The sequence below is a fragment of the Bos javanicus genome, chromosome 6 (genome assembly GCF_032452875.1).
Source record: "Bos javanicus breed banteng chromosome 6, ARS-OSU_banteng_1.0, whole genome shotgun sequence".
Lineage (NCBI taxonomy): Eukaryota > Metazoa > Chordata > Mammalia > Artiodactyla > Bovidae > Bos > Bos javanicus.
In genome coordinates this window covers 29,590,891-29,603,835 of record NC_083873.1, presented here as the reverse complement: position 1 = coordinate 29,603,835, position 12,945 = coordinate 29,590,891, and the positions used below count along the sequence as shown (strand labels likewise).

Here is a 12,945-nt window from a genome sequence, read left to right as displayed (position 1 = left end):
CTGACTTGCACCTTCTCAAATGCCTACCATGGTGGTTATAAACATATCGCGCTAAAGTCAAGAACAGACTATTTGCAAAGTAAATGATTTCCTCACAGTAAATACATTAAATCCCCCTGGGGTTCTGGGGGCCCTGGTATGCAGTGAGTCCACACTACAATTTACACATAGAGTTCTGCCACTTCCTCTGTATGTGAGAATTAATGGAAGAGCAGGGTGACATGTAAATTTTTTAATGAGTAGAAAGTGCTAAATTTGCAGACTGCATAACATTTTAATTTTCCAAAGTCAGGAAGTTCACTGATGCAGACACAATTCCAGGCAGTTCTTGTTTGTAAATTGCAATTTCTAATTTGTCTGCTGTGGCATAAACCTTCTTCAGCAAGAAGGAGTATTTCTAAATTCAGATGTGAACTCTCACATATCCCAGTGTGGGACTCCAATCTTCAAACAGGATTAAAAACCAAAGTCTATAGAAATAGCTGCAGCAATGTCATAATCTAATAGAGTGTATTCATAAATATATATAAAGCACCATTTCTGGATCAAGTCACATATATATTCCCTTGACTGCTATTTTCAAAAGGAAAAAGCAAGCATGGATTAAACCATTTTATGCCAAGTTGACAAAGTAGGTCTTACTACAAATCATTATAAAGGTTATAAAAGTTAAGTTATCAGGTCTAGGTTATACAACTGTGTGTAGTGTTTGTCGCTCAATCGTGTCTGACTCTTTGCGACCCCATGGACTTTAATCTGCCAGGCACTTCTGTCCATGGAATTCTCCAGGCAACAATATTGGAGTGGATAGCCATTTCCTTCTCCAGGATACAACTGTATTTCAATATAAATGGTAAATATGCTTATTGGCTCAACATTTTTGGAGACTGTCATAAGTGCCTTTTTTTTTTTGTACCTCTTTTCTTCTGGGTCTATAGTGTTCTCTCTCTCCAGAACCATTTTATATAAATCCTGTCTCAAAACTATGTGCTAAAACCAGAAGCTACTTTCATATATATAGTCTTAGTGAAAGTCGCTCATTCGTGTCTGACTGTTTGTGACCCCATGGACTATACAGTCCATGGCATTCTCCAAGCCAGAATACTGGAGTGGGTAGTTGTTCCCTTCTCCAGGGGATCTTCCCAACCCAGGGATCGAACCCAGGTCTCTCTCATTGCAGGCGGACTCTTTACCAGCTGAGCCACAAGGGAAGCCCAAGAATAATGCAGTGGGTAGTCTATCTCTTCTCCAGCGGATCTTCCCGACCCAGGAATCAAACTGGGGTCTCCTGCATTGCAGGTGGATTCTTTACCAACTGAGCTATGAGGGAAGCCCTTCATTTAGTCTTAGAAATAACAGAAAGACAACTAAGGGCTTCCCTAATGGCTCAGTAGGTAAAGAGTTCAGTTCATTCACTCAGTCGAGTCCAACTCTTTGCAATCCCCTGAACTGCAGCACGCCAGGCCTCCCTGTCCGTCACCAACTCCCGGAATCTACCTAAACCTACGTCCACTGAGTCGGTGATGCCATCCAACCAACTCATCCTCTGTCGTCCCCTTCTCCTTCTGCCCTCAATCTTTCCCAGCATCAGGGTCTTTTCCAATGAGTCAGCTCTTCGCATCAGGTGGCCAAAGTACTGGAGTTTCAGCTTCAACATCAGACCTTCCAATGAACACCCAGGACTGATCTCCTTTAGGATGGACTGGTTGGATCTCCTTGCAGTCCAAGGGACTCTCAAGAGTCTTCTCCAACACCACAGTTCAAAAGCATCAATTCTTCGGTGCTCACCTTTCTTTATAGTCCAACTCTCACATCCATACATGACTACTGGCAAAAGCACAGCTTTGACTAGATGGGCTTTTATTGACAAAGTAATGTCTCTGCTTTTGAATATGCTATCTAGGTTGGTCATAACTTTCCTTCCAAGGAGTAAGCGTCTTTTAATTTCATGGCTGCAGTCACCATCTGCAGTGATTTTGGAGCCCAGAAAAATAAAGTCTGACACTGTTTCCACTGTTTTCCCATCTATTTGCCATGAAGTGATGGGACCAGATGCCATGATCTCAGTTTTCTGAATGTTGAGTTTTAGCCAATTTTTTCACTCTCCCCTTTCACTTTCATCAAGAGGCTCTTTAGTTCCTCTTCACTTTCTGCCATAATAGTGGTGTCATCTGCATATCTGAGGTTATTGATATTTCTCCCAGCAATTTAATTCCAGCTTGTGCTTCCTCCAGCCCAGAGTTTCTCACGATGTACTCTGAATATAAGTTTGTTGCGGTCCTTTAATGGACTGGAACCTGGTGGTCCGGAGTCAACGATAAGAAAATGAAAGAGAGAGAGAACGAAAGAAAGACACAGGGACCCAACCTCTGAGCAAAGGTGCTTTAATGATCTTTCTGGGAGTATATATAGGCTGTTGTACAAGGAATTCCTTTCAACAATGATATAGATCAGAAAACCAAACGTACAGCAACTGTTACCAAGGGAACAAGAGATTAACAACGGTCACAAGGTCAGGAGACAATCCATATCTCAAGAAAGAGGATCGAGACTAAGCAGTTTTGTCGTAAGGAGAATGTTTACTGAAGGAGATTCATAAATGTCCCATCCTACAACCTCAGTCCTGGGAGCTGTGTGCCGTTCCACTCGTTTCTATTGCCAGAAACTGATAAGGAACAGAGGACTTATGAGAAACAGCATGTAGGAATCCTTCTGTTAAATATTCCCTGACATAAGTTAATAAAGCAGGGTGACAATATGCAGCCTTGATGTACTCCTTTCCCGATTTGGAACCAGTCTGTTGTTCCATGTCCAGTTCTAACTGTTGCTTCCTGACCTGCATACAGGATTCTCAAAAGGCAGGTGAGGTGGTCTGGTATTCCCATCTCTTGAAGAATTTTCCACAGTTTATTGTGATCCACACAGTCAAAGGCTTTAGCATAGTCAATAAAGCAGAAATAGATGTTTTTCTGGAACTCTCTTGCATTTTCCATGATCCACCTGATGTTGTCAATTTGATCTCTGGACACGACTGAGCAACTTCACTTTCACTTTTCACTTTCATGCATTGGAGAAGGAAATGGCAACCCACTCCAGAGTTCTTGCCTGGAGAATCCCAGGGATGGGGGAGCCGTCTGTGGGGTCGCACAGAGTTGGACACGACTGAAGTGACTTAGCAGCAGCAGCAGTAAAATAACATCAGTTCCTATAAGTTCTTAATTTGGAAGTAGTGTCTCCAGTGTAAGAACTACTTTTTTCAGACCAATGAGGATATGTGTGTGTGTGCTAAGTTGCGTCAGACGTGTCCCACTCTTTGCAACCCTATTGAACTGTAGCCCACCAGGCTCCTCTGTCCATGGGATTCCTCAGGCAAGAAAACTGGAACGGGTTGCCATGCCCTCATCCAGAGGATCTTCCTGACCCAGGGATGGAAACTTTGTCTCTTTGGCCGGCAGGTTCTTTATCACTAGTGCCACTGGGGAAGCCCTAAAGAGGATATACCTCATGTATAATATATACTTGGCTCAGCTGGTAAAGAATCCGCCTGCAATGTGGGAGGCCTGGGTTTGATCCCTGGGTTGGGAAGATCCCCTGGAGAAGGGAGAGGCTACCCACTCCAGTATTTTGGCCTGGAGAATTCCATGCACTGTTAAGTCTATGGGATCACAAAGAGCCGGACATGACTGGAGCCTTTCACTTTCTTTCCTATGTTATACTTCAGTATCGACCACTATGTCTGGATGGCTTTTGAGTAGTAACGGTGGGACTTCCTCATTCTATATTCCATGTGTTTTAAGGTGTGTGTGTGTGAGTGTGTGCGCACACATGTGCCCAGGTGTGTCTGATTCTTTGCAATCCTATGAACAGGCTCCTCTGTCCATGGATTTTTCCAGGCAAGAGTACTGGTGTGGGTTGCCATTTCCTCCTCCAGGTTATCTTCCTGACCCAGCGATTGAACCTAAGGCTCTTGTGTCTCCTGCATTGGCAGCTGAATTCTTTACATCTGGGAAGTCTGTGTTTTAACCTACCTTTTATATAATCACTCACTTTATCCTTTCTCCATGTCTTTTGAAAAGTGTCATGAGATCTACATTCCAGTTTACTAATTTTCCCTTTAATTTTATCAAAAGCTGTCTCTGACCTGATCTGATTTTTAGTCTTCCATTGAGTTTTAACCTCTCAATGGATCACATTCCATTCGATTTTCTCCTAAATCTCTGTCATTTTTACAATATTCTATTCTTTCACTTGTGTTTATATTCCTTTTAAAAAGTTTACCTTTTTATTGTTATTTATTTTACAGCCTCATTCAGATTGTTCTAGGACTCCGTTTATTAAAGTACTGGCACACCTATTTATTGTTGCCAACTTTCCCTTGCAGCAAACTATTTATTCCCTTGGGTGATATAAAACTTGTATCATAAATTAATTTTCAGGAGTAAGTTATCTTTATTATAGACCAATGCTCTTAGGTTGTGGAAAAAACTCCTGAAAATGGCTTACTGTTCACTTCTGCTGGTACTCCAGAAGTTTTACTACTTATATAAATTACACATACTTTGCATTTTCCTCCCTGCATGGTATCCTAGACTTCACATCCAGAACTAAGTAAAGGACTGCGGTTTTATTTAAATGAAGACTTAGTCTTTTCTGTACCATCAATTTTCCTGTAGCTTTCCTGGGCTGATGGGTAAAAATTTAGAGTTATTTTTCATGGTGGGGGAAGCCAGTTATGAGACCCAGCTTTGTTCAGGTTTCTTGCTTTCTACTCAGCCTCAGAACCAAAAACCTAACTCTCAATCCCCAGGACCTACATCCATGCCTAATGCCCCTCTTGGCTATTCTGGTGTCCACTTATACAGATACTTATTTAGATCTGAGTTCATTTCTGTTACTTGAGGATTTCTCTTTCTTTTGAACTTAATATCCTCTCTCTCTTACACACACTCCAAATGTGTTTATATGTCTTTTAAGTTTAAACATTTTATCCAATATTTCTAGATGTTTTCAGTTAAAGGTGCTTATAATGAGGGGAATGGCTAAGGAAGAAATGTGTCCAAATATGATTATTTTGAACAAATTAATGAATAAACATTGACAGTAATATTTTCTATATATTTCACACTGTATTGCTCTTAAGTACCAATCTGGCTTTTAAAATACACTACACTACATTATCTTTGTAACTCTTAATTCTACTGACATCCATCAGGAACTCTGAATTCTTCCTTTCTAGCAGTGTATCTACATTTATATCCAAATCACTTGTAGACAATTTTTAGTACATTCAGAGGTTGCACTGCCTCCCTAATTCAATGGTAAGCAGGCTAGCTTTGAGATAATACTGCAATACTTATAAACAGCTATTTATCAATGCATTGAAGACACTAAGTCTCAATGTAAACAAACATTAAATGATATTTTCTAATTATTAACTGCAGCTTTATAGCTATCTTTTTTCCCCCCATTCTTTTTCTTAATTCAGAACTTGTCCCTCTTACAAGCTTGGTACTTTCACTATTAGAAGCCATTTGTTTTCCAAAATGAGGACATTTTTTTTGCACGACTTTGTCAGCATTGCTATGCCAGAAACACCCAGCTTACTATAAATAGAAACTATAACTTTCACTATAAAATACTATAATTATACAGCACAACTGTATCTGAGGTTTTTACCCTGAGGAAATCGATAACAGCACAAACTACAATTATCTTTTGTACTACAGTAGATACAAGAGGGAGGAGGAAAGAGCTTATTGACTTAGTAGGGACTGTTACTATAGCAAATCAGATTTATAAAAGGAAGCAGCTTTTTAACTGACTGATTTTAATTCAAACACCCAAATGCTCCAGTCTGCTAGGAGACTTGACCAAGAAATAAACAACAAATAACCACTTTTGTAGCTTCATTCACCTTCCTTATTTACACATACACACACCTCATGCCATCCATCATAGCCAATCATTAGAACAAACTGTATTAATTCTGTAAGAAATAAGCTAGGTGCTAAGGGGATGCTGGGCTTCCCTGATGGCTCAGACGGTAAAGAATCTGCCTGCAATGCGGGAGACCTGAGTTTGATGCCTGGGTCAGGAAGATCCCCTGAAGAAGGGAATGTCTGACCACTCCAGTATTCTTGCCTGGAGAATTCTAGGGACAGAGGAAACTGGCAGGTGACAGTCCATGGGGTCGCAAAGAGACGGACACAACTGAATGACTAACACTTTCACTTTCAAAGGGATGCTATTTCATGAAATTCTTAACTTGAACATTTCATACTTGTGGGCTTCTCTGGTGGCTCAGTGGTAAAGAATCTGCCTGTCGATGCAGGAGACATGGGTTCCCTCCCTGATCCTGGAAGATCGCACAGGGCAGCTAAGCCCGTGCGCCACGACTACTGAGCCTGTGCTCTAGAGCCTGGGAGCTGCAACTACTGATCCCATGTGCCACAACCATGAAGCCATATAGCCTGTGCTCCATAACAGGAGAAGTCACCACAATGAGAAGCTGTGCACACAACTACAGAGTAGCCCACACAGCATCAGCATAGCTAAAAGAAATGAATAACATTTTTTCAAAAAGAGTATTTCATGCTTGTATTTGATATATGTCATAATTTAGAATGTGTCATTGTGTGTAACTAATAAAAGGACCAATGTTCCATCTTGTAGCATTATACTCCTTGTTAAATCAGTCACTTTGGGACTTTGAAAATATGCACAATGGAAGCAGAAGGCATTAAATCACCCAAAGCTGAAGGATAATACTGAGAAAGGGAGAAAGGGAGTGAGCAAGAGAGAAACTTCAAATATTGTTACTTTTCAATCACATGAATTAATTCATTCTACACTAAAAGAATACTACTAAATTATAAAAATGTTAAAAACAACTTGTGTGGTATGTTTTCATTTTAATCTTCAACTCAAACTAACACCTAGAGGAACAAATTCTGTATCTCTGGATAAACAGTTAGTAAAATAGCTGTATTCTTCTTCTTCTGTGTTTCTGGTACAAATAGTGAGAGGCACAGTAGCCATTCTCAAATTACAACCAGAAAATATGCTTCACACTCAGCTGCAGCCTGTTCTCAAAGGATACCACGTACCATGGACAGAAAAATAAGAGGCCCATTAGGTTTATATTCTGTGTCTGCAAGGCTATTACCTATCTATCTGTATTTTAAGTAAAGTTGCTTTTTAAAGGTCCCTGTAAGATAAACAGAATTTCATAAATGTGCTGAAAATATCTTATTCTTAAATGAAAAATACAAATACTTCCACACAAATACATTTGCTTGCTTGTATTCCACAAGCAATTTGTACTGTGTTATAAGAAATGTCAACATTTGGCCACCATTACCCAAGATCCAAAGACAGCACATTGTTTGATTTATTCAACTGTACAGGTGTGATTTCAGAACAATTTTTAGTACCTTAATTCATGCCCATAAAAAAGATGGTTAATTTCATATATTTAAGGGCTCCTTAGTAAGTATGGAAAGTATTTTAAGTATGGAAATCAAACCACCATCTCATTAAGAAAATCTAAGTAACAAAGCCATAAAAAATGTGGAATACATAGCTTATAGCATCTATTATATTCCTGAGCCAATCTTCTACATCCATTTTAAAATTTACGTTTTATAAACATGATTCCCTTTAGATAAACATAATAATTTTAATACAAACCCAGCAATTTCAAGGGCTTGTGAAGATATTCCCACTTAACACTTGAAAACTGGTAAATCTACCAGGAGAAATGTTTCTTGTCCTTATACATGTATTCTAAACTTCATGGACATTGGTTCAGTAACAGCCATGAATTAGAAGTAAATAGCTTACTTTTTGGAAGCTGTGTGACTCTCTGAGTTTAGGGTGCCCTTTTGAGCAGCAATTCCCTGCCCTGAAAAGAATGACAGACCCTCTAGGGAAATGACTAAATCACTTTTTGCTCATGGGAAAGCAATACTGTGTGTGTCATTTGTTAACTGGACACAGTTATTATTCATTCTGGTTTCTGGGAGATCCTTTTTTTTTTTTTTTCAATTTTGAGAGCCCTAGTAGTGCATTTTTGTTGTTATTCATGGGATTTTTTTTTTTTTCCTTCAAAGAAATCCAACGGTTAAGACACACCTCCCCTGTGTCTCAAACAGACTTACTCTGCATGCACAGCCCATCCGTGCAGTTCTTGGACTGCAGGACAAGGCCATCGCAGTCCTTGCCTCCATTCTTGGGGGCTGGTGCCGTGCACTCCCTCCTGCGCCAGTGAGTGCACTCCGTCCCGCAGGTAGACCACTTGCTCCACGAGGTCCACCTGCCATCCACTGACACACAAAAAAAACAAAAACAAAAAACAGCAACAGGTCAAAGAGAGAAGGAGCTTCCTGAAGGCAGAGAGGGGGCAGGGCTCAAGTAGAAACAAAACACCAAACACTGAAGAAAATGCCCCACCAAGGAGTGCTGCATTCATTTTAACTGCTAGAAGTAGCACATGCTCTCCATACTTTCTGTGGATTCTGCAAACTTTCCTTACAAGAGGTCTGTGACTATTTCTTCACTGACCACGCACGGGAAGTTTAATGGGACACACAGAAATCAAAGTTGTCACCAGGAGTTATATAAAGGTAAATCCTAGCAGTGTCCCTTTTTCTATTTTAGGTTTTGGATTGAAAATTAGGGGACCTTCTTATGGATCCAATATTCCCATGAATAGTGCATGTGATTAGTGCCAGTAAACCTCTGTGGGGTTAAGGAGAAGAGGTCAGGAGGGTGGGGAAAAAAATCCTTCCATTCATCTATCCACCCATCCACCTCCATCCCATCCATATATTCATCTACATTCCCATTTATCTATCTCTCTCTCTCTTTACCGCTCTATCATCTACATCTTATACACTCTTTTTAAGTTTTTATCCATGCTGCTTAATTCTGCTAAGATCTTCTGCAATGCCGTCTTGAAAAGACTGTTTTCCATTTATTATTTGATTATTTCATTCCATTATTTTATTTGATGATGTACACATTTCTATTTTTATTTTAAAAATAATATTTAAGCACATTCTTAATTTTTTTCCTGTGATTCAATCATTTGGAATAGACTCACTTTCTTCTTAATTTTGGTGCTTGACTTGTTAGTAAATTTCAATGATAATGGGCTAAGATAACTCTATTTAAAAAAAACACACACACAACTTAAACTCTAACTTGAGAAAATAGTAAATTTCACTAAGGTGATACTTTAAAATGCATTCTTTAAAGGTTCTTAGATAAATAAGAAGAAAATACCAAAATAAGAATTATATTTTTAAAAAAATTTCCCTGAAATCCATAAATAATTATCCAGGGATAAATGCAAGACAATGGCAAACATCATTTATTGAACATGCACTGTACATAATATGTTATACCTACATCTTGCTAGAAATTAGACCAATTTTAATAGTCTGCATAGTTTGGAGAATCTCTGTGATGTCATATTTAAATTACTGTGTAAATATATGTATTATGCACAATATACAGAGATATAAATATGCCCACATGAAAAAATGATGAAAGTATTAATATTTCAACTGTACAGAGTTAGCTACATAAATAACCCCCAACTATCTGGAGAAAAGACATTTGCTTTGACCTAGACCATCCCAAAGTACACACACAAACACACATTTCTATTTTAACTAAATGCTTGTATGTATGCATGCGTGCTCAGTCATATTAGACTCTTTGCGACTCCATGGACTGTGGCCTGCAAAGCTCCTCTGTCCATGGAATTTTCCAGGGAAGAATACTAGAGTGGGTTTCCTACTCCCAGGGATCTTCCTGACCCAGGGATTGAACTGGTGTCTCCTGTCTTGGCAGGTGGATTCTTTACCACTGAGCCACCATGCAAGCTCAACTAAACGCTTAGTGTATTTCTAAATGTGGGAGTCAGTATGTAGATAGAATATAGAAGAGTACAAGATAAAAAATATTGAAATTCTTAGCCTAGCTAAGTGTCAAAATGTGTTCCATAAATAACAGATCTTATAAGGGTTCAGTGTGGGATACTGTTTTGATACTTGGAAAATTAGCATAGGAATGACAAAATTTAGATTATGGTTTTCTCTCCAGTTCATTTCTCTAACCTGTCTCTGAGAAAGGTTCCACTTAAGAATGAACCTGACAAAAGTTAGGCAAAATAAAGGCAAGTGAGGAGTCTTTGTATCTAAATAATGAAAGTGACAATAACTACCCCAATGGAATATACTAACAATAATTTTAGCTTAATTTTTCAATTTATTATATAATTAGACATTTTAGCAGGTTTTGGTTTCAGCAGATATTAACTTCAATTTACCAAAGGATAAGAGCTTGGGACAACATAAGAGAGCACAGAAAGATGCTCAGAGGCAAAGGGATGCAATCCTGTTATAGGTACCATTGCAAATAACTCAAAAAGAGGTGACTGACATATATAGACATGTTACTGTATTCATGTATAGACTGTTGGGTGATGCACAGGGAAGCCTGGCATGCTGCAGTCCATGGGGTCACAAAGAGTTGGACAGGACTGAGCAACTGAACTGAACATGTATAGATAATAGGTGACTGCATCATATTTTCAAAATCTATTAGCTCATCTGTCACAAAGCTTAGACTTCCTTTTAATTCATTCCAAATGTTTTATTTGCCCTTGCCCATAAACTGATACCAAATATCGAGTACTTTACCTCAAACAGTTTCTAAATTTCAGTTCCAATTAATTTCCTTGACTTTCTGAATATCAATGGTTGTTATCCTAAATGTATGGCTTTCAATGCTGCTCAAATGCCTTGAATTATAAGATTCTGCAAACTTGGCTCCAACAGTTTTGTTGAGTAATATAGAGGGATTATGTTCCTGTGTGTTTTTCATACTATTTTGCATGTTAATGTAATTATTAAAGTTAAGTGCTCTTTTGGGGAAAAAGTCGTGATTTCCCAGTAATGTGGGCATTGGATGATATGATGGATTTACATACTATCTATCACACATTCAGGTCTAGAATAAGCCTATGTATATATACCCTAAAATATTTCTAGAATGAGAGGATACATTTGGAATGAGGATGCTGGTTTATTTACCTGGGCATAACGTGGTACAGGCTATCTTTTGTACACTCTGCCCTTCACAGAAGGCACCACCATTGAGCGGAGCTGGGTTGGTACAGGTCCTTGTACGCTTCTGATACCCCCGTCCGCAACGGCTATTACACACAGACCACTCTGTCCAAGTGGACCAGCCACCATTTACTGGAAGTAAATGATAAAACATGAATTAAGTGTACATGCATACACACAGAGATGCACAAATCACATATCAAACATAAACAAGAATGTTGTATCCCAAGTGACCATAAAAAAATTAAAAACCTCAAAGCTGGAAGAGACCTTGGATGTAATTTCATTCAAAATTTTATTACTACAAAACTGAAATCTAAGCACAGGGATAAATAAAATGAATTATCAATATCTATTTACTTACTCAGAAAATAGAACTGTGTTCTCCTCTCCTTAGCCACTGTTGTTTTAAAAAACATCCCCCTACCTAGTAAAGCTCCAAAAATTATTGATACTTTTGACAACTTATCTCAAATAATATGCTTATATCCTTGTACCAAGGCTGCAGGTGGCTATGAGGCATGGTAACTGATAAAATCATTTAGCCTTTCCTTAATAATAGATGATTATTGATCTTTAGCATATATAAACTTTATAACCTTTCAAGAATTTTTATTTTCATTAATAAGCGAATCTATTTTTTAAAAAAGTCTTGATAGCTGGATTTACAACTAAGTATTTATTTGAATGGATCAGCAATTAGCTGATGTAACTGCAATTGACACATACTTTGTGTATAAAGACTATTTATGATGTTCAATGGATCTGTCAGTATAGATGCGATTATAAAACTTATCGTCTAGCACTATGTTTATTTTTAACCTCTAGAGATTTCACTCTAGAAAATACTGATATATTCTCATATCTCAATATATGAGTCCATGAAATTACTATAATTAAGCAATTTCTAACAAAAATTATTTTCTGCTGGTTAAAACATGCTACAAACAGTATATGCATCTACTTCTTGATGGTAAAGAAGTGTGCTACTCAGATAACAGAAACCTATATAGGGACATCACATGCCCATCATCTCCTTCTCTAGGATCTTACGCAATAGGTAATAATCATGAATGTGTTATATATAGAGACATAGGCTATTTTTCAGTGGAGAATTATTTTTTCCTGTATCAAGATAAGAACTTTTGTATGAAGATTTACCTTTATTTTTTTGTATAAAGATAAATAAATGAGAACAATTTGGACATTCAACAATAGGAAAATGGTAAATATACTATGTTCATGAGATTGGCTGCCAGGACGCTATTAAAAATGATGCTGCCTGCGTGCACCCCTATGTTCACAGCAGCACTATCACAATAGCCAAGACATGGAAACAACCCAAACGCCTGTCAGTAGGTAATGGGTAAAAAAGATGAGGCATACATTTGCAGTAGACTACTGCTAAGTGGTAAAAAGAACAAAACAATGCCATTTGCAGCAACATGGATGCAGCTAGAGATTATCATACTAAGTGAAGTGAAGTCAGAAAGAAAAGACAAATACTGTATGAAATCACTTATAGGTTGAATCTAAAATAAATATGACACAGAATAAGGGACAGAGAATAGACTGCTGGTTGCCAAAGGGAAAGCAGTGTAATGCAACTATACTTAAATGAAAGAACACATTTTAAAAAATAATGCTGTAGAAGTCTATTTAATAATACATGGATATTTCAACATTATGTTTTAAGTAAAAAAAAATTATATCCCTTATTTTAAAATCTTATGTATGTTAAGAAAATATCAGTAGTATATATATCCATCTTTTTTAAAGCTATCTCTGGATGACAAAATGACAGGAT

The 12,945-nt window shown here is 38.0% G+C and overlaps 1 protein-coding gene across 2 annotated transcripts in view; it reads right to left on the bottom strand.

Moving 5' to 3' along the window:
- UNC5C (unc-5 netrin receptor C) overlaps positions 1–12,945 on the bottom strand; it is a 426,113-nt gene that overhangs the window by 62,351 nt on the left and 350,817 nt on the right. For both annotated transcript variants that reach the window (XM_061419608.1, XM_061419609.1), the window contains exons 6-7: positions 11,103–11,270; positions 8,160–8,324 (exon numbers count right to left, since the gene is read on the bottom strand). In XM_061419608.1, coding sequence (XP_061275592.1) covers positions 8,160–8,324; positions 11,103–11,270 — 333 coding nt within the window. The remainder of the gene's footprint in view (positions 1–8,159; positions 8,325–11,102; positions 11,271–12,945) is intronic.